The sequence below is a fragment of the Tribolium madens genome, unplaced genomic scaffold, assembly GCF_015345945.1.
Source record: "Tribolium madens isolate multiple individuals breed KSU strain unplaced genomic scaffold, Tmad_KSU_1.1 Scaffold_7;HRSCAF=85;Tcas5.2_LG10, whole genome shotgun sequence".
Classification (NCBI taxonomy): Eukaryota; Metazoa; Arthropoda; class Insecta; order Coleoptera; family Tenebrionidae; genus Tribolium; species Tribolium madens.
In genome coordinates, this window is record NW_025401050.1 from 7,303,392 (window position 1) to 7,326,177 (window position 22,786).

At 31.2% G+C, this 22,786-nt stretch overlaps 1 protein-coding gene across 4 annotated transcripts in view; it reads left to right on the forward strand.

Annotated features, from left to right (window-relative positions):
* Positions 1-22,786, forward strand: part of LOC123010265 (fasciclin-1) — an 88,568-nt gene that overhangs the window by 40,640 nt on the left and 25,142 nt on the right. For all 4 annotated transcript variants that reach the window (XM_044407006.1, XM_044407007.1, XM_044407008.1 and 1 more), the window contains exon 2: positions 21,211-21,355. In XM_044407006.1, coding sequence (XP_044262941.1) covers positions 21,211-21,355 — 145 coding nt within the window. The remainder of the gene's footprint in view (positions 1-21,210; positions 21,356-22,786) is intronic.

Sequence of the window (22,786 nt, forward strand, 5' to 3'; positions counted from 1 at the left end):
ATTAGAATAAGTTATTTAATTACACCATCATTAAATGTACAATCAAAACATAAGTAATTAAAAATTAGATTAAAAGCAATTACTTTTTACACCGTTCTCATTTTCAGCTCGATATTAATTCAAATTCTCTGTTCAGTTTCATAACTTTGAACTCAAAAGCGCAGATTTTCTGAAATTTAAATTAAAATAATAGTCGAGCAAGGAATTCTCAGTGTTATTTTACATATTTTTTTCTCTGAAATGCCTTCGAGCCGTTCGAGACTGGAACAATTATCAATGTATTTAAAGGGAATAAAGCGTTGTAGAAATTGAAAAAAAACTGTTAGGATTTCAAACAAAACGAAGCAATATTTTATTAAAAGATTAATATGTTGGCTTAGTAAATATGAAGTAAAGTAAACGAATTTTATTAAAAAAAATGTTCTTATTATAAAGTTTTATTAACTCTTGACAAACGTAAAGTAAAGTTTGTACAATAAAAAGAATTTTTGCTGCACGGTTGAGAGAATTTAAAACAGATTTTATTTGAGGTAATTTAAAAGATGTTTCATAAATTTCCTCCATTTTGTTTGTAGGGTGAAACTAGTGGCTATAGTAACTCTAATTTAACTTTCTCGCTATTGAATTTTGTCAGGGATCGATAAAACGCATTATTTCCTCACTTGTGGCAACATAATAGAAGTTTGATTCGTGAAGAAATTGGAAGGTTTTTGTTACGTTTTCAATAGTCCCCGAATAATCCTAAGTGAGTCTAAAATCCTGAAAAATTGGAAACACTTTTAAAATTCCTCCTCGCATTGAATCTCCCTCTCTTTTAATTATTTTTTTAATCGTTTCGGTCATTACACAGATTTGTTTCAATTACCTCGGCTCCGTTGAATACCCCGTAAATAAGTAATGTTGATGTGTAAAGTTGATTACAAACGAGGGACGCAAAAGAGCGACGCCAATCATCTGAGTGTTTTGTCGGGGGGTGGCGTCACGGCGTCTGTTTGAATTACCCGCATATATTATGCAAAATTCTCCCTCTGTGCTTATCTCTTCATCTACCCTCATAGAGGGACTACCGGTTAAATTCACGATCGACAATGTCGGAAAATAGAAAAGAGGTTTTTTTGAACGGCGAGACTGAAAGGGTTGTGGAGAGAAGCACAGTGATTATTTGAGTCGAGGCGTGTTTTAATCGGGTCACGTGATGCGTAATAACCGGTTCCGTGCCATATTTTCCTGAAAAAGTTCGTTAACGATGTTGCCAATAATGACCAGGGAGAGGATTAATGAGGGATTTTACCAGTAATTGCAATTGCAGTAATTTGTTGGATTTGTCTAGTGAAGTATGTTCTCAACATTAGTTTCCAAAAACTGGTTTAAAACTGGTTTTGAATAAAGGTTGCTGTGGAGAAATATTTTTTATAATCTGTTATGCTGAAATGTTTTTTTTTTGTAACACTAACATTTTATACTCTTTCTATCCTTGCTTGTTATGTTGCCGTTAAAATATGCTAATAATTTCTGAATTTAGTAAAATTTATGTTTCATTGTTAGTAGTGTTGCAAAAAATCTTAAAGACAACACGAGTTTTATAGTTGAAAAATCTCAGCCTATTAAATTCTCGCTTTCGCTTAAACTACAATCTCGATTTTTAAACTGTCTATAAAACATTTGATTTTGAAATTTGAATTTTTAGTTTGAAAAATTATAGTGTAACTTTTTGCTTCAAATTATCTAAATAAAACGGTTAAGAATTGATTTTTTAAGTTTTAATTCTGTAAGCTCTCCAGTAAAACCAGTTTTAAAATTGCTTTTTATCTAGAAACTGGTTTGGAAATACAGATTTCTGATGAAACTGAAAACAGTTTCATACTACAAACTTGTTCAAAAACTAGTCCGAAAACCGGTTGCAAAGAATGAAAAAAGCCTAGGTTTATTCAAATATTTTGTTTGTTTTTTTTTTTTTGTATAAAAGAACCAGTATTTATTATTATTATTATTTTAAAACCAATCTTAATTTTGTAACAAAATATTGAAAGTATTTTTTCGCTTGTAAGTAAAAAAAAGTTTTGATTTTGTACATTTTTTCTTTAAAACAATTTAAACAATGTAGTTTGCTGGTTTTGATCTAGGTTAACTTAGGTAACTGATTTAGCATTCGTTTTTACACCAGTTTTTATTTTATTACTTCAAAATTTAAATTAAAAACCTGTTTTTAAAACTTGTTTTTTAAAAACTTTAAAACTGGAGGCTGATTCAAAAACAAGTTTTGTATTTGTAACCAAGTATGTAAAAGAATTTTAAACTCCCAGTTGTATTATTAAAGGAGTTTAAACTACATCTGTCGTTAGTATTTGTTTTTTATTAAAATTTTAATTTATGTGAAGCACAGAATGCAATTTCAAACCGGTTTTAACTTTACCGAGAAACCGTTTCAAAGCCTGTTTTAACTAGAAAATTATAAACTGATGCGATTGCAAATTGATCTAAGAGTTTCAAATATTTTACATTATAAAACACTCGTGCTGAGTGCTGTGAATTAAGAATTTATTCATGTTACAATATAATAATATTTCTCGTCGGAGTTGCAGCAACTTTCTGCATCCGATCAAACGAAATGCATTTCCGCAATTTGTATTCGACAAAACTCGAACCACTTTTATTTAGTTTCTTCTAATTTTAATAAATTTTTAATAAATTTTTTGTCAGCAACTGGAACAGATTGTTTTATATTTTTAGCTTTTAATTCATTTTACAGGCTGCGCCAGAACTCGCGCCCCAGAGAAAAATGCCGTGTAAGGTAAGATCCCAGGAACATGGAAAAAATGTTAAAAAAATTCAATCCAAGAAAATTTCGAAGTTATGAGAGAAAACTAATAATTTTCCAAGTTTTTTTTGCTACAGGCTATTAGAAGAGGAAACAAGGAAGCTGTATCCTAAATTGTAACTCTGTTTAATGTTATTTGTCGCTTTTATTGGCAAAATTTTTATACCTTTACGAAATAATTCGAAAAAAACATATACAAGATCATCAATATTATTTAGTAGACATAAAAAAATGTCAAATATCAAAAAATAAATGTCAAAATTTTTTGACAGATAGAATTTTTAAAACATTTTTTCCATGTTTCTGGTATCTTATCTTACTTGAAATTTGTCTCTGGGGCGCGAGTTCTGCACACCCTGTATTGTAACTTAACGACTATAAATTCATGGACATACGTAAATAAGTGTGAGAATAAGGTTTAATTTTTTTACTTTCGTTAAGATTTTACATGAAATCAAGCATCATTAGGGTAATTTTATGCAAGGAGCGGATTAAGGCACATTAAACTCTGACTCAATCAATGTCTCGAAAGAATCAAGCCGAATTTTACTAATCTGAAGTAAATTGGAAAAGAAAAAGCACGGTATGTCAGTCCCTTTTCACGGATAACCTTATCCAATTGTTCTCTAATTGAATACTCCAACCTAAAATTCATGAGTTATTGCTTTTGTTTTTGTTCAGGTTAATTATTTTTTGCTAAAGTTGGTAGTTTAAGACAATTTAAATTAGCATTTTTATTGGGTAATGAATTTTCGGACGACGGGAGAATTTAATAAACAGACTGTTTAAATTAACTCCAGTAGTACCAATAGAGAGGTGTCTTCACATTGTTTAATGCACGAGAGAATGATTAATATTGTTAAGCTGGAAAGCTTTTTATTTTGTTTCAATTCGGTAGAAAAAAGAGATAAATAGTCTTGAGTTTGTTCTTTAGATGGCCTTTAAATTCGTACGCCCTTTTGATGATATTGCCTAAAAGCACTTGAGACCCTCTCCAATTTATCTAAATGTCAAAATAAAATCTTATTTTACTTTTTTTATTTTGACAAAAATCCGGTCATCGACCGGTCAAAAATTGACTTAGTGTTTTCCCCGGAAATCGCGAAAGCTCCCTGCATTAAGTTCTATTTTTACGCTCGCTTAATAAAATACAATTTATGAACGAAAAAATATAGATCGGTGGTGGTTATTTTAAGACAATCGATCGTTATTTGTTTGGGGACGAATGTCTAGAGGGTGAAACAGATTTCCGGCACGTGGCCGACTTCGATTTTACAAATTACGGGATTAAGGGAGAATGAGTCAGAATTATTAAAATTTTCGAGTGAGAATGCAGCGGAGGTTTTATTGTGTGCACTTCCTAATGTCATTATGTGCTAGATGTTCGTAATATATCATCATTTTTATGGCTTCAGTGGCGATTTGGGTGAATGGATAGATAGGGGGTACATAGAATTAGAGAAATGACAAGGGGATCGAGGCGATTTTGTCGGGGATTTTATTAAAGTAATAGGAGTGGTTGGCCGCTATACTCAAAGTAAACAAATCCACACAGATTTGGCTTAGTCTTCGCGGGTGACTTTTATTACATATGTCATAAAATCAGAAATTATGGTTTTATTTATTTATACACAATCAAAAGTAATAATCAAATAATATTGCATGTGAAAAGTTGGAATATTCAGGTTGGGAAATGGTCACTTTTTAACTCGAAAACTGTTAAGGAAATAGCCACTTGCCAATCTGAACTGTCACATGTCATATTTGTAATTATTTTACGTTAGTTTTTGCTTTAAACTATGCTCGAGAGATTGATACGAAATTTTTATGACATTTCGATTTTAAAATATTTTTTTAACAGAATGTCCCTTTTCACTGATGCAATAATTGCCAAAATGATAATAATTATTGAATAATTATTTTCAGTCACAGTTCCATTCAAATTAAAGCCCAATTAATAATTAAATTTTGAGTTACATTAGTGCATAACTGAAACAAAAAGTTTTTCCATGTTGGAATTACTAATTATAAACATTATCTATAATAATTAGAATTTAGTTTTAAACAAAGAAAAAAATGAGTTAGTCGTATTTAAACAATATTAACGATGTAACAATTTGCTTTGATTTAGAAATGAAAGCTTATTAATTGTGAAATTATTTTAATAAATTTTGAAACGAGGCTTAATGCAGTTTAAAATTGAATTAGCACAAAATTCTGTTATTTTATGTAATAACAAAAGCATATTTTCAGTTTGAAAGTATAGTAAATTTAAAAAATTTACCACTTTTTACACCTCGAATTAGGTATCGATTTCTGAAATTCTCTAAAATTCCTCCCTTCGTGTGCCAGCTGTCGTCATTAATTTATAGTTGGGAACAAGATTCGGTCTTGTTCCATGTTCAATAAAGTATGACGTCTCGAACTATGATGAACTTCCCTTTCCCTCAAAAAACGAGGGTTAAAGGTTTCCTAAGCCGACTTGATAAATGGCACTTCTTCCGAATTCACTAATCGTAGGTAAAGTTTGTCGAATTAGTTATAGTTAACAAGAACCGTTTCTCGGCTTTTAGTGAGATTGCTTGCTTATTCCGGCGACATATATACGCGTTGCTCAATTTAATTTATTAATTGTCATAGTAAATGCAAATTTAATTTACTAATTAGATCAGCGAGGGATTAACAGTGACCTGTCGCTGCCGAACCGACCCTTTGACATATCCTGATAATAACGCCTGGAAAGGACAGATATGCAGATTATAAAACGTGCCGACGACATGATGAATATTAAATTTGATAAATTGACGGCTACCTGTGTACTGAGGTCAGCAAATGCAGTTTTTATGGACTGCTATTAACACCGTGGACAAACAGCTAAATTTGACAAGAATACTTTGTTGAAAAATGTGTAAATATTTATAAGACTTTTTAATGTAAATATTGTAATTTTGACAGGCAGAGTAGTCACTATATGCTTATTATTTTTTAATCTTTCCTACATAAATGAGAATTCTACCAAAAATTTTTAGTTGGAAAATATTTATGGACGAATGATATATTCAAATCATTTTATGTTGAGTTTTTTTATACTATCAGTATGAAAATTCAAAAATAGTCTCTTTTTAATGATTGTTTTCATTTTTATTGCATTTCGAAAATCAGTTTTATTTTGTCTGAAGAATTATATTTCAAGCGTTTTTGCGATTTAAGATAAATTGACTATTTTTACGATTTTATTTCCGCTCACCTTCAAAAATTCAAAAAATTCGTAATTTTTCAAACTTAACCCAGCAACATATTATGCACTTTTTTGAGTCTTTAGTACCTCTGGAAATGTAAAAAACGTTATATGTATCAATTTGAAAGTTGAATTTTTTTGATTTTTGACGAGATTTGGGTCGATTTTCGGTACTCAGAACAGTCTATTGCTAATAACTCCGGAATTATTAGCGATAGTCTTTTGTGTTTGAGATTGTTGGAAAGCAAATTCAATGTTCTATCACATACAAGAAAAGCTTAGTGTCCTACGTTAAATAGTTATCGAGAAAATTGCTGTTAATGTCAAAAATAACTAAGATGTAGTAAATAATAATTTTATACGAAAATTTTAATAGAATCAGATCTTAGAATAATTAGGAGTTTCTTTCTGATTGTTTAAGTTTTTATTTTATTCTTTTACTGAAACATGTATTAATTTTTCTAATTAGAAAGAAAAATCTTGCTAAAAGTTTACAATATAATAAAAACATCTGGCTGTTAGACTAAAGCCATGCCATTTATTAAAATTTTATAAAAATAACTATAATAAGCAAATACTTAAAAGTTTTTCGTCGGTCACCTGGCATATTATATTTTTTTAAGTTTTTTACAAAGTCAGGACCCTGACTAATATTTATATCTAGTTTTCAGCTCGTATTCTACTTTCCGTGTCTTTTCTCAATTAGACCCCTACCAATTTGCTCAAACATACCCCTATTCCCTCTTATTTCATTATGATGAAGTAGAGCTAATACCTATTATTATAATTATTGTATCATCTGTTTAAGGTCGTAACTTATCATTTTTTCTTGTTTCAGGTATGTTTCGCCTCCAATCTTAAATAATTCCTTTCTCTTTGATACCGAATCCTCTTGGGTGAGTAATTTTTTGTAGGAAACTTCGCAGACACATCCTTTAGCCGTGCGTGCGCAAAACTCGTCATAAATGTGGCCAACGAACCTGAAACTTTTGATTGATTAAACATCAAGTATTTTCGATCTCACTAAAAATAAATAAATTTGAAGAAATCACGAAAACAATATTGTTCAAGACGAAAAACCGAGTTATTTAATTACGTCCAAGTTTTCTAACTCTTTTAATGTTATTTTAACTTTCAAATTGAATCGAAGAATGTAATTAGAAAAGTTTTGTGGCTATTGCATACTTGTTTAAACACGTTAATGAACATTGAAATTTCATTAAAAAAGAGACTGAATTATTTTTCGATTTTTTGCGATTTGCTCAGTGGAAAATTAAATGAGAGCTTTATTCGATAGAAAAACGGGAAAGGGCTTTATTGTTTCATCAGGACATCAATCAGGCGGTATAAACGGATCTTAGCTATACTTTGACATCGAATGATTGTTTCCAGTTATTTCGAACTAAAAACCAGCTAAAATTTTCTTGTCTTTAAATCACTGTCAACACCAACAAGTAGAAATTTTTATAAAGTTGTTAAGTACGCTACATGCTTTCAGCCTCTATTCTTTTCATTTATTTTATTTATTTCGCGTTAATTTTTATGTTTCATTGATTTTTTTACGTTGCCCGCATTTTCGTACAAGTGCGCAATTTACATTTTAAAAAATGTTTATTCGCTGAAACGTTGTTATGAGGGCTGGAAAATGCTGATGTTTGCAAAAGACATAATGGAAGTCAGGTTGTGCGGTTTGTAAATGCATTTTAATCTTACAAAATGAAGCTTATCACGTTTTGTGTGTCTTGTTTTATCTGCTTGTTCTAACCACTGAAACCACTAAATGAGGTTCTTTGTTTTATTTTGAATATTAAAGGACGGAATTGCATTCGGGGAAATTTGGGAGTGCAAAAAAGAAATAGAAATTTTTTAATGTAGCAAAAATTCCTCCAGGGATTTTAGTCGATCTAATCCTTTATTTTTTTTTGTATTTTATATTTTTGAAAATTTATTATTAAATATCTTTATCGGCCGGGTTTTAAATATTTCTTCGAGCTATAAGCTGTTAATTATGTCCTTAATAACGGTCAGTTGACTCAACTTTGATGGTTTAACTTAACTCACCTTTTATACAGTAAACAGCAAAATTATGGAATAATCTTATTAAAACTGAAAATATTTTGTTTTGGCTAAAATGCTCGAATAGGTCAATTTTCTTTTTAAAAAATATGCAATGTTCAACTTGAAGTAAAATTTTTCGCTTTTTCCACATTTTTTTTAATGGAAATCCCTAATTTTTCTAACCAATTTGAAAGATTTTTTAATTGTTAAAATGACAATACCAAACGTGGAACATCCAAAAAGTGAAATAATATTAACAAAAAACAAACATACAATTTTAAATCAAGATGAGAATTTTGTATTTTTTAAAAAGAAAATTAACTTGTTTGAGCATAATATAGTATATTAAAGAATGCCTTTTGTAAGGCAAGTTTTGTGGAACGAGTTTAGGTTTGTGAAACTAACAGCAAAGCACGAGTTTTATAAAGAACGAGTTCCCACAAATGACTTATGAGACAAGTATTTTATGCCATTTTTTCTATTTTGCATGTTTTACGTCCTTTTTGAACATAAAAGTCGGTTTTTCAAAATTTAGGAACTTTTGCCCTAATAAGGTGATGGTTGGTGTCAAGTCTCGAGTATTTTTCAAAATGTTATTGAATTAACAAATAATACTGCAAATATTTCATGCACACCACCTGAAATAAGAGAAAACGCTCAAAATGCTGCTGAAAATTTATTGCCAACGAAATCGCAATATCAAAAATTTCATGATTATAACTGTCCTTTTTTGTCATTTTAAATTTGATTCCGAACACTGATAACCAATGCCCGCAAAAAGCGTTACCAACTCCTAGAAAGTAAATTGTACTAATCTCATTAAAGCATCGGTGGTGGTATCGAAGACGCAAAATAGAAAAAATAAGATTATTCCATAATTTTGTCGCTTACTGCATACTTAGTTATTAAATTTCTATGAATTAAGTCACCTTGCATGTCTACTCCTTGTCAAATTTACGAATCACATTTTCAGGAGTGCATATTTAATATTAAATGTACCTGCTTCTTCAGGAACGATGAGCGAGCACCTGTTTTATTCCCTTTCTATTACATTATGATCAACTGTAGCTCTGTCTCGTTTCTAGCGAGAAAATGCCTTGTTTCACGTACATTTAGTTAACAAACAAACGTATATGGAAAACGTCGGCTTTCATGTCCCTACAGGAGTCTCAACAAAACAAAACAACCGTCATCATATTCATGATTGTGTCGTTTTGTATCCCGAACTGCAACCTTCATCGATCTCATCTAAAAATTGTTTGAATAAAATTATTATCGCGGGAATATTGCCCCACTGAGGCATTGCTGGGCTTATTTATAATAATATTATACAAGGAGATTTGTGCACATTTATAGCTCTGGCGAGCCACCAAAGATGGTATCTCGGATTAATAAATATACAAGAATAATATTTTTGTGAGCTTGTTTTTCTTATCAAAAACAGACATGTTGTGTTTTGGTTTAACTAAAACCCTTCTAATCCTTAACGCTCTATAATCTAACAAGGATTTACCGGGGCTCAGCCACATTTAACAATTACCTAGCGAGCTGCAATACTTAAAAGCAGACATGATTTCGAGGCTTGTACTACGTATTGCTTTAATTACGATTCTGCGAGAGATTTATGGTAGGTAAAGCTTAAGGATTAACGAGGATTATTTACGTTTTCATTGATACTTTTAAAAAGATGAGAAATATGAATTTAATCTTGGAAGTTGTTTGATGAACGAGATAGATAAAGCTTTGCTAAGAAGACGGAAATTAATTACGAAAGACATAATAGACATAATATTCAGATGAGGAGTTTTCAACAAAATCGCAAGTTTAATTATCCGAAAGTTCATTATCACGTTGCAGGATTTTTCAGCATAAGCTACAAGTTTAATTTTTCGCTTCTGAAAGTTGCCAAATTCCTAACCCATTTTGTTTCAATAATGTAGATTAGTGTTTTTTGGTTTCTGTATTTCTCCTCTTTTGCTCAATTCGCAATGGAATTTCCGCTATCCAATCAAATATCTCGGTAGGTAACATATATTACGTACGCCTCGAACACGCCCGAGGAACATTGATGAAGCAAAGGCTGTCGCAATTATTAATGAACATCAAAATTAAATTAAACTAGAAGATTAGATTAATTATATTCCACTAAACTTACTAGCTTTTTGATTATAAATCTCACACTGCACCATTGAAAAAACAACTTGACCAAAATTGAAATAATTTTAGCTCAACACGTCTCAAAGATACTCCAGGAGTTTCGCATTAATGAGAATTTGCGATTTTGCTAATTTTGTACTCTCTCTATTTACCTACACTGCTACTACATGTATTGTCGGCTTTATTTATTTATTAAAGGAGAAGTTTTTCTAAATCCACATCAAATTATAATTATTTTATTACAAGCGAAAGCAGTTCATGTTTTCTCAAATTGTTACAATTTCTATCGTTATGAAAAAACTCAAATTAAAAATCTTTTTATAAATAACTGCGCCTATCAAATTTTTTCAGGTGGACTTATTATTTTGGAAGTAATAAAGCAACCCGAGCTATAAATTTTTAATTTGTTCTTTTGATGGCTGATGTTTTGCGAAAAGTTTCTTTAATTAAATTGCGTTTGCCTTAAATGGCTGAGATTACAACAGCTGACTCGAATTTAATATTTTTTTTAATAGACGGTTTATGTTGAGTAAACAGGTTGTCTACAATAGATTGAGTTGGTTATGCTTATAAAAACCCACATAAATCATTCATCCGCAAAATGGAGCTTTCAGTTAAGCTCAAGTTTTAAGCTCAAGAATGGAAAATGTATATGAGAGAGACACATATAATATTTCAGTGCTTATAAGGAAGAAGAGAAGAAGTACAATAAAATCATAGGCTATGTAAATACAATTTAAGTTAATAAACTAATTTTTTTTCAGGTTTGTATTTTTCCGATTCCTAACGTAATGTGTGAAAAAGTACTTTTAAAAAAAGTACTCTAAGATTAAAAGAAACAAGATCAAATTGTTTTGTTAAAAGCAATTGGAAGGGAAATTTAAACATAATTGCAATATACTGGGTTTTATTACTTTACTTATTCCTTTTTGTTTAATAGTTCCACAGCATATTGAAACAGACTTTACATTCAGCTTTTCTGAAATATTTAATCTCAAAATAAAATCTAAGAGACACTAATTGAAAGAGCAGACTTTGATGATTCATTTTATACAAAGTGATTAAACGGTTCTTTAGTCAGTAGAGTACAAATTTGGGACTTTAATAGTCTTGTGAATGAAACACTGAAATATTTGTTAATTGTTTATATTTCATCCTAGAAACGTGGAAATGCAGAAACAACTGGAAAGCTTTGAACTTAGAACAGCTGGTGTTGTTCTTGACATAACAAAGCCAACAATAATAATTAACAAATAGTGACTAAAACATAATATTATATAATTAAAGTGGACGGATTAATTATGACTTCAGAGCGACAATTGCTCTTAACTCTCAAGTTTTGTCTTCTTAAATTATTTTTTTTTTAATTGAAACGCATTTATTTTTGCGAATCCCAACAACAAGGTGCACTTTTCTGTCTTAAGCTCCTTTCGGAAAGACAAAGCCGATAAAAGCTTTCGCAACAATTGCAGTAAATCCATCTTGCGACTTATGTTCGTCTATCGAAATCATAGCGAGTCGGCGGAAAAATTTGATGGATCATTACTAGTCGTCTTTCATGGTATTATATCCCAAGCGTTGAAAACTGAACCCGACTTGTCTCTTAACGATCTTCTAATGACCGAGATCTAGCTGTCTACGAGTTGCATAAGAAAAAAAAAAGGGTTCATTAGCGTGGACTCTGATAAAATAGATAAACTTTGCTATTAATTACGCGAGATGAAATTTTCAGGCATTTTTTAGGCGACGCGACGACGGAAAAAAATACAAAACCGTGGCACGAAATTGAAACATAAATATAAGGCGAGGGCCAGAAGCTGAAAATGAATGTGTCAGTTTACTAAAATTATTTATTTCGGATTTTAAATAAAGGGACTTTACGAGTCGCGTTTGTTCGAAAATTGCTTTGGAATAGTGGAAAATGATGGCGAGGAGGGCGATAGTTCACCATTGATGCATTAATCTTTTCCGATAGATTTGTTGTTTAGGAAGTTTTTATTCCAGGGACGAAATAACTTTCTCAGTTGCTGAAAGCGCAATACAAACTTTTAGCTTTACTAGGAATAACCGATAATAGCAATGGTTACAACCCAATTTAATTAATAAATAACATGTTAGCTAATAGAAAGTTCACTATTGAATTCGCAGTCACAACCGAATTTCATATTTAGAAACAGAAACAATTTATTTTAGATGAATAACTTCCACCATTTGATTGCAAAGTTAATTCCAAAGTTGTGGTTATAAACTTCTGTTTTAAGGATAGAAACATTATCGCAAAGTAACTTCGTTGACAGGAAGTTTGGTTTGGACTTAAAATCGATAGTTTTTCTTCGAAGTATTTATTCTACATTTGTTTCCATTTTCTTTTCTCAATATTAAAAAACAGTTTTTTTATGAACCCATTGGGGTAGATCAAAGGGTAGATTAATTTGATTTTTTTGATCGTGATTAGTAGCTTGAAACTGATTTCCAGTGTTTACAATTATCTCAATTCATCGTATGAATAGGTCGTTTCGGGTGCATCTCCAGGAATTCGAGCGAAACACCCTCAGGATAATATCGCGCCGGGACAAATCGTAGTTCACAACCACTCTAGGACAAAGGAAGATTAAGTTTGATTTGTTTTTCAAAAATATTTAGCTTAAGTAATCAAAAGCTCGTCGGAATTAAATTTAATTCCTTTAGCTTTTGAATGAAAATTTATAAGGGTAGTTGGATGCAATTACAGAAAATTTAATTATCTAATTATACACATACCTATACAAAATGCACCCAACAAATTATTTTTACAGCTCGTTGCTGCGAATTAGCTCGTAACGCGATTGTAAAAATTTCTCATTCAAATCCCTTTTCTCCCAGTAACTATTCTTCCTTAAAATTGGGGAGAACAAAAGGAGGCATCGGTATTTGAGCGTTCGTAATATTTTAGAAAGGCAAAGTCACCCGGCTTATGTTTAGAGAGCTTTTGTAAGCTTTCAAACTTTCAAAACTTAAAGGATGAACACTCGGGGGGTTCATTATTCAAATAAATTATTGTAAACGCGTGGATAGTTTTTATAGGATATCGCACACCTTTTTTCGACCGTTAATTTTCAGTTAGTTTATTTTGCTTTGTCCTCACGAACGGCGATTACTCAACATTAGTGTCCGAGCTTTTTACGCAAGAGAAAAGCGATTTATCAACAAAAACGCGGAAAGACGAGCTTTAGCGAAATAATAGAAGTTTGTTCTAAGAACTCATTTGCATTATAATAAAGTTAGAAGTATCATAGTCGAACAAGTCGCCCTGACCACATTTTATACTTGTGCGAGTGGTGGGGAGTGGGCGCGGCTTTGCGGATGGCGGGGGCACGTGTCACCACCACTACTCACTTCCGCGCTTTTTTAAATTTTACAACAATCCACAAAGGTTGAAGTTTAATTAAACCGAGTGCTGGTACCTAACAATACTCCTACTTCTCGAAAGTTCATTGATTAAGTAATTAAACAGTACTGAAACAGCAAACATGTCGTATTAAACCAATACGAGTCCAAACAACTTTGCAAACATAGATGCGACAAGGTATGAAATATCGTTGAACAATAATCATGTTGTGGTTGAAACCCGCTGCCATTTAACGGAACGTTGAGGAACGTGCGAATTAATATTCCGATGCACCTAAAAGCGGCTTTTCACGCTTACAAATGCAATAAAATGAGCTGTGGATAATTGTACATATATTGCGTTTAGTGAGATAGAGGAATTTTGGAACTAATTGCTTTATTGGAAAATATTGAACAACAAATTTTTTAATTTTTGGTCGGTTTATGTTAAATTTTATTATAATTAAATGCGAACTCACTTTGTGGCTGCAGTGTTAGTAACTTATTACATTATATACAGTCACTATAATAACTTTAGGAATTTTTATTTGGCAACTTTCTCTTACTACCAATTTCTGCGAACTATTGTTAAAGTGTTATTTATACAGGCTGTTCCGGTTAAACCCCACTTTAGAAGTATTGGGAGTTCTAACAATGATATTTATCTAAAATTTTGACTATAGCCATAATTGTTTAGATCCTGCTCAATGAAAATATTTTCAAAATGGCAGCACTTTCGGTTACACCGGAAATGGATATCAACTTCGTGATTTTAATAAGAAAGTTATGTTTTTTATTGCGTTTTTGGATTACTCAAGTGATTTTGAGAGAGTTTATATCAGACTTTCCTATACCTAAATTTAACCGTTTTTGAAATATTTGACCTTGTTTAATTTTTTTTTTAATTTGCATGGTCTTTTCCAAAAATTGATAACTCTACCATTTCTAATTATTTTGATATCGTATTTGGGCATATGAAAAAGAAAGGTTAGAGCTTTTCTTTCGTGTATTTATAATTGGTAAAATATCTTAACAAACCTCCAAATTTTAAGGTTACGTTTGGGAAATTTCAAATACCCGTAAGTGATTTTTTTTTAAGTGGAATGTCCAAATTTTTTTTTGACTAAATGAAAAAGAATTTAATTCTGCATCGATCTGTATCAACATTCCGTAAACCTAAATTTACTGATTTCAAAGTTATTTTAACTTTTTTTACAATGGATGAAATTCATTATCATCCATGGTAGTTTTCGTATAGTTTGTCATGGAATTATTTCTCCCTAAAAAAACGCCAAGCTTTTTTCATAAATGAGTTATGTTTGTCGTAAATACAAATTAAATTAATTTAATCTAAATTTGAATAACTTTGATATTTTTTTTTATTATTTATATGACAACCTATGTTAAAGTAGCTATGGCTAATGTATTTCACACAATATCAAAAGAAGTTACTATAACTTGAAAACTATCAAACATAGGTAAAGGGAATGTCAATACAGATCGTAGCAAAACTAAATTCTCTGCGTTTTAGTAAAGAAAAAATTGGGGTGTTTAATTTATAAAAATTAAGTAAGTTAAGGAAGGGTATTTGAAGTTTCCTAAACGTAACCTTACATTTTGACTGTTTGCTAATTGTTTTTCCAATTATGAATACAAAAGATCTAACCTTTCTCTCTCGTAGACCCAAATACGGTTTCAACATAATAAAAAATAGTAGACTTATCGATTTTTGAATAGGAAGATTCGAATCCAAAAAAAATTTAAAAGGCTAAATATTTCGAAAACGGTTAAACTTAGCTATAGGAAAGGCTAATGAAAACTCTTTCAAAATCACTTGGGTTATCCAAAAACGCAATAAAAAACATAACTTTTTTTTAAAATAACAAAGTTGATATCTACTTCCGGTGTAACAGAAAGTGCTGCTATCTTGAAATCTTGAAAATATTTTCATTGAGCAGAACCTAACCGATTATGGCTATAAACAAAGTTTTATATAAATAACATTGCTAAAATTTCCAATACTTCTAATGTGGGGTATAGCCGGAACAGCCTGTAAAATTGCGTTTCAAAATCTACATGATAAGCAAAAATTGGAACTCCTTTTTTCATTTCAAATTTTACAATAGTTAAGTATCCATGGACCAAGGGCATTATTGGAAGCTTATGACTTCCGAGGCCCTCTGGTTTGCAATTTCGTGGCCATAGACATCAATATCCCCCAAATACAATAATGTTTTATGTTTCACCTGAAATTAAAAATTTTAAGTACAAAATATCAGAATAAATATTACAAATTATCCAGTGAAGTAGCTTATGAATAACAATACTCTGGGAAACAGGGAAACAAATAAAGTATCCTGGCAAATTGAACCATAGAGACCCTTAATGCCTTTAATTAAATCCCTGATAATAGACCGCAAATGAATATCATTATGGATCAATAATGAGCAGGTGAGACATAAATAACTATTAATAAAACTCAACATTTTCGGACATTTGAGTTGAATTTTTTATTTTTTAAAACAAAACAAAATGCTGTATTGTATGTTACAATCAGTAACACTTTCAATTAAATACTTTAATAATATCCGACGTGTATACGAGGGTTGTTTGATAAATAAGGTAAAATTCCTAGATATATAGTTGATAACAATAATTTTTATTTTTCAATATAGTCTCCATTAAGATCTATGCACTTCATCCAACAACTTTGTAATTTTTTTAACCCATCGGAAAAAAAAAGATTTTTCGATTGCTGCAAAATATTCATTCACCATGGCTATGGTGTCTTTGTTTGATTGAAATCTCTCTTTATCAAGCTAATTTTTTAGATTTGGATGTAGGTAGAAGTCACAAGGTGCTAAATCTGGTGAGTAGGGTGAAGTCAGAACTAATTCAAATAATAATTCAGCGAGTGCTGAAATCTCCCTTCGGGTACGCATTTGCTGCCCAGTCAACAATCGCGGCACCCATCTTGCACAATTTTTTTTTCATATGCAATTTTTCATGAAAGACAAAGTATACCCGTTTAGTAGAGATGCCTACAATTTCAGCAACTTTCCTAGACAATTTTTTTGACGATTTTTTCCACAATTTGTGAAGTCGTGACGTCGATAGGGCGCCCACAACAGAGTCTCCTGTAGTTCCTCTAGTTTTTTTTATTTGAGCGGCTGTCCATTTTTTTAAATAAAAATGTTTTATCACAGCGCGAAATTCGTTTTTTTCCATTCTCAAAATTTGTTCAAACAACTTATTTTTAAAATTCTCTAACTTTTCAACTTTTTGTTGAAACTTTGAAAGACTTACTCTGAAAGATGACATATCTCACATGCGGTTCGCCAAATTAATTGACGCGCGTGGTCATAGTTTTTTACCATATCAAACAATCCTCGTATTTACATTTTTTTTTAAACAAAAAAAGTCATTCTAATCAGGGAAAACTGATGAAAATTTGTTTAAATTGAAATTGGAACTGCATTTTAATTTTTATGAAAGTTGCTGGCAGTTTGTTCCAAAATTCAAATTAAAAAAACTATTGGGTTTCAATTATCAGAGGTTTGCACATCGATGTTTTTGCAAACAGTATTTAACAAAAAGCAAAATTCGACGTTGCTTTACTTGAAATCTGTCTGAATATTTGCAGTGCTATCTCCGAATGTGTCTTTATTTATCTTGTTCGTGGGTTTAGAGTTTTCCGATATGCACCGAGGACCTCAACTCTATGAATGTAAAGTGGAAGGTCGTCTGGGACGATGAGGATTGCATGTCAGGGAGTCAGCACTCCTCATTGGCCAATACTTTATTAGATTTTGCAAAATAATATAACTTCCAATGCCTTATCTAATTTACTGAAAGTAGGTTTCTTAATTGTTGAGTTCGAAGTGTGTTTAAATTCCGTATTTTTGGCTAAAACTTGTCTAAAGTTTGAAAGGAACCGGCGTGAATAATATTCTCCGAAGCCAATTGAGAGGAGTGGATCTAATAATCAGTTCAACGTGAAATCTGCCCGGAATAAGTCACTGAAGTTTTTCAATTGATTAGAGTAGAAATTGGCTCGGCAGCAGGTTACTTTAATAACCGTCTCTGTAATTATAGTAACCCTAAAGTTTAAGGTTGCTCCAGTTGTCGTTTAATTACCTCTCTGCTGCCTAATTAAAATATTCGATTTGATGCAAAAATTAATTTCAAGTTAGCCACGCACGACACTTTATAAAGGGGCGAGTTTATAAATATGGAAATAGCTATGAATATTTCCTCGCTCTCATTTGCACATTTTGTAAATATGTTAAGCTCGTGGTAAAAATCGCCGACTTTGTAAGTGAATTCTCTAAACAAATTAGTCACTTGGTTTGTAGTAACCGTGTCTCCGAAGCGGATATTTGTCCATTAACTCGCGCCTCTCCACCAGACGCCATAACCCATTTCAGGAAATTACATGCTATTGTTTAACCTTCGCAGTCACATATATTAGACTAGATTACGCTGTAATAATGTTAAGTTAACGCAATTAGGCTGCTCTACTCTGTATCAAAAACACTGCAAAAAACACTTTACTATGCAAATGACATCGTCATAAACACACATTACTAATACTTTTCCAAAACTTTGCCACTGAAGTGCCTATTACGAGAAAAATTATTACAGAGCTTTAATGTGGACTTTCGGGCTGCTTGTGTGACTTACGACGTCGACGAAATTACACACAAAAATGCTGAGGACATCTTTTACGCGACGAAGGAGAAATATTGGAACTGAAATTACTTAGGTGCACCTAATATTTTGTGGAGGTTTTTACAAACTTGGACCAGAGGTTTAGTTAAAACTGACTTTGTTATACTTTTTTAGATTGTATTTTGTTGAATATATTCCATTCAAGCCACAAATGTGTAGATGTTAATCTGTTTGAAAAACCACTAAAAGTTGTCGCATTGTTTTATTTATGAAAACATAAAAATGCTATTTACTATTTTGCTGGGGCAAAAGGTTGTGTGTGCCAATTTGCTATAGAGAAAAAATTAAAATTTTGCAGAAAAACTTTTCAAGGTTTGTAAAATTTAGTTTTGTGGTCACCAAAAAAACATTTTTTTTTGTGCCGTTCACTTATTTTGATTTCACTATCGTCACCAACTTTTAAATTTTACTTGTTTGGAAAATTGGTGTTTTGTTAGCGTTTTTTTTTTTCATAAGGGATGAAATGGCTGTTTTACCACCCAGACGAGTGTTTGAAAAGCCTAGTTGTGGATACAAAACTTCTCGTCAAGCTGAAATGTGAAACTATGATTCCAGAAGCCGGAGACGATTTAATTATTCTCTTTGAGCAGAGCCTTGACGATTTCGTCGGTTTTAGTTGAACAAGACAAAGCATTCCTCCGAGCATAATTCTTTCCAACTTCGTCCGTCTCTTTGTCCATTCAGTTACACAAATTTCTTCTTATCTTGGCAATTTAATTTACGTCTTCGGACCGAAACCACTCTGGATAACTCGTCCAGACACCAAGTGCTAATTTCCAAAAAAATAAAGCGATTAATTAGATCGAACGAAACACATATCTTGCTCTCCACAATTGCATTCATTAGAGACAGACGGCTGCTGGCTGGAATCTTTATTAGTTTCGGGCATGCTGTCTTCTAAATTATACAAATTGGTGACCGCGGGGTCAGAAGACAAGGGCCGATAGAGTGGGCGCCGGAAGTACATGTTTAAGACATGATACGGACTACGCGAGAGATGATCAAATGCAACTACATTGCTGTTATAATTAATAAATTAGAATATGCCTTGTTAGATGACACCGAGTAGAGGAAACTGACGGTTTCATTAGAAAATTGCTCGCTTCTGAATCAATTACACTCAGAGAAAAACATTTGTGTAAGACTTGTTTCTAAACCGAGCAAAATACTCCCAGGCATTACCAAGAAACAAATAAAGGCTAAAAATCGCAATATATTTTGACATCATACCTTCTTTTTTTGGTAAAAGACTAGTTTTTTTAACAATCTTGATCACAATTTTTAAATTTTAAGATTTCTATAATTTTCCTACAATTAGAGGACCAACAAATAATCATTAATCGTTTTTATTGACAAATATTATCTCATATATGAATAAAAAGAACTCGAAAATTAAAAGAAATTTCGAAAAATGTTATTCTTGATAAATGGTCACATTTTAATTGTACTTTACTCTCCACTAAGTATTTTTTTCGTAAAGTGCTTAGTTTACGAAAAAGACCCTGTATACCAGGTGAATAAAAAGTATGGAACTAAGCGTTTTTTTTAATCATTTGTCTTCAGTAAATAATAATTAATATAAGTTAACGTTATATAAAAAATGAGATCGTATTTTAAGAACGAAATTTTGTCTTGTTTTTGAATTATGCGATTTTTTTGTCAAAATTGCAATTTATGTAAAAAAAAATTTTGAAAAAAATTAAATATGAAGTAGATAGTTGTAATCCTTAAATCATAACCTTTATGAGAAAAATAGTTTTATAGTGGGTTGCTATTTAAAAAAATTAAATTTTTTGTAGAACTCAAAAACAAAAACAAAATTAAAAATTTTATTCTTGATAAAACATCACATCTTTAAAGTACTTTATCGTTCATCAATTAGTTTTTCCAAAAAATTAATAGTTTAAGCAAAAAACGTTTGGTTCCATACTTTTTATTCACCTGGTATAAAAAAATCTGAGAAAAAAATTCTAAACACAATTTTTGCGTTTGTACCGTTTTATTAAAAATTAAGTTTTTGTAAAAGCTGCATCTACTATTTTATTGTGATGTTGCGACCGTTGAATATTTTCTATGAAATTATGATTACAAAGAAAAGTAATAATTCACTGAAAACAATGTTGAGAGAAATATTTTCTATTAACTGCGTTCAAACAATTTCGTCGTTTTGTTTAGAAAAATATCGTAAAACTAGTTAAAGCAAAGGACTTTTACTAAGTTACTATGTACAGGATGTTTCACATAATTTTACGAGACCTACGCCTGTAAGATGCAATCAATAAATATTCCGATCCGAACTCGATTACAAATTTTGAAAAATTAAATAATTTTCTCTAGTTTGTTTACCCTTTCAAAAATTACAACGTTTTTAATTAGTTAGTGATTAATATAGATAAACTAGAATCGTATACATGCCGTCTCTTGACAGAACAAATGATAATTGTTTCTGAAAAACTGCAGTTTATGACATTAATGAAACAGTGATTAGTTTGACCATTACTGTCATGGGTTTCCAAAAATGAAATAATTAAATGTGTATTTTTTGTATCCAGTGTTCTGTGACTTTTGTATATTTGGGTGCGTACATTAGGCGCAAGCCTCGTAAAATTATGTGAAACACTCTGTATAAACGGAGGAAATTAATCAACTTTTGGTTTCTCTTACACGTCAGTTGTCAAATGCAAAACTAGACGAAGTCGGGATTATGGCTAGAGAGACGTCAGCAACAAAGCGGCTGCGGTATTTTGCACAACCTCAGGGGCTTTAAAAATTGAAACTATCTTGATTTTTATTAATAATTAATACATGTAGAAAAATATTATGTTCAACTTTTTTTTTTTAGTTTCACCAACAATTGGAGTACAGCCAGCTAGCGAACGTAACCCTGCAATACAAGCAAGCGACGATCTTCGCTCCCATAAACGAGGCCTTCCAAAGAATGGGAAAATTCGAGGGAAACCCCGACGACCTAGTTTTATACCACATGAGTAAGTTTACCTTTTTTTACGATTGTCGTTAAAATTAAATAAAATTTTTCCCTCACACACGCAATTTTTTATCACCTGAATCCATTTGAAAATTGCCAGCTTTTATCATCCACGTTTCGAAAATTAAAAGCTCGGTTCAGAGCATTATCAATATTGATAAAGTTGAACGGATTTTGCTAAAGACATATCTCGTTCAGTTCAACAGGGCAAATACAATTTAATCTCCATTTACATAACCAGATGTCATGCAGTCCGGACTTTGGCCTTATCTCGTCGAAAATTGCTCGTTATGGTCGCAACTCGAGCAAATAGCATTTGCATCGGTGCTCGAATTATCTCGCGATCGACAAGAATTGCCAGAGGAAGTTAATTGTGAGACCGAATTTTCGCTCTGGCACTTAAAATAATTGCTAAATGTACAGGGTGCTACATTTTGGATGTCCGAATAGGGAATCTCCGAAACTAAGATGTTTAGCCAAAAACGAGTGATGCATTCTGGAGCTCATTTTTTGAGAAAATAATATTGGTTAAAAACGCATTTCGCTATCGTCTAGTTTTCGACTAACAGACAAAAGTTGACATTTTGGCGAAATCTAAAAAAATTCATATCTTCGTTATTATAGAAGATACGGATTTGAAATAAAGACATTATACAGGCACTTTTCACGAGGAATTTAATAATATAGTTATTTATTTTTTTTAGTTATTTGTTTAGCCGTAATAAGATAAACTTATATTTTTTTAAATGGAAATCATAGGCGGCTATGGCAATTTTAAAAAGCTTATTTTTTTCTGATCTAAAAAATATATATTTGTAACAGAATATTTTTTTATAACCATACTTAAAAAGTGAAATACATATTTTGTTTGATAATAGTTGGCGATGGAAAAACTATTTCACTCCAAATGTGTAAATAATAATCAATAAGAGTTTTGTGAACTGATCTGAACTGATAGATCAAAAAATAGATAAAATAATAAAAATTTTAAAAATACGATACGGTAGAAGTATTGAACAAATATGCGAGCGCCTTAGAACAAAATTATTACATGTTTTTAAGAAATTCAAAAATAGAAAAAACAAATGTGTCAACACTCAACACAATTAGAAAAAACATTTTTTTGATGATCTAATGGAGGCAGGATAACGTTCCACATAGACGGAATTTGGATATTTGAATAGCCATATCGTCATTTTTGTGTCATATAATATATATTTTATTAAAGAATTAAAGCGGCTTTTTTTACAACACTATGTATCACTAGAAGTTACAATGGTAATGTTAGCTTGTTTAAAAACAAAGAAATGTTATTAGTCGCCAATAAGTTGATTTACGAGATATTTTGCATTTTTTTCATTACTTAGTATTTAGAAAACTCTTTCATTAGTGACACTCGTTGAATAATACAGTTTAAATCCTTTTAGTTTAA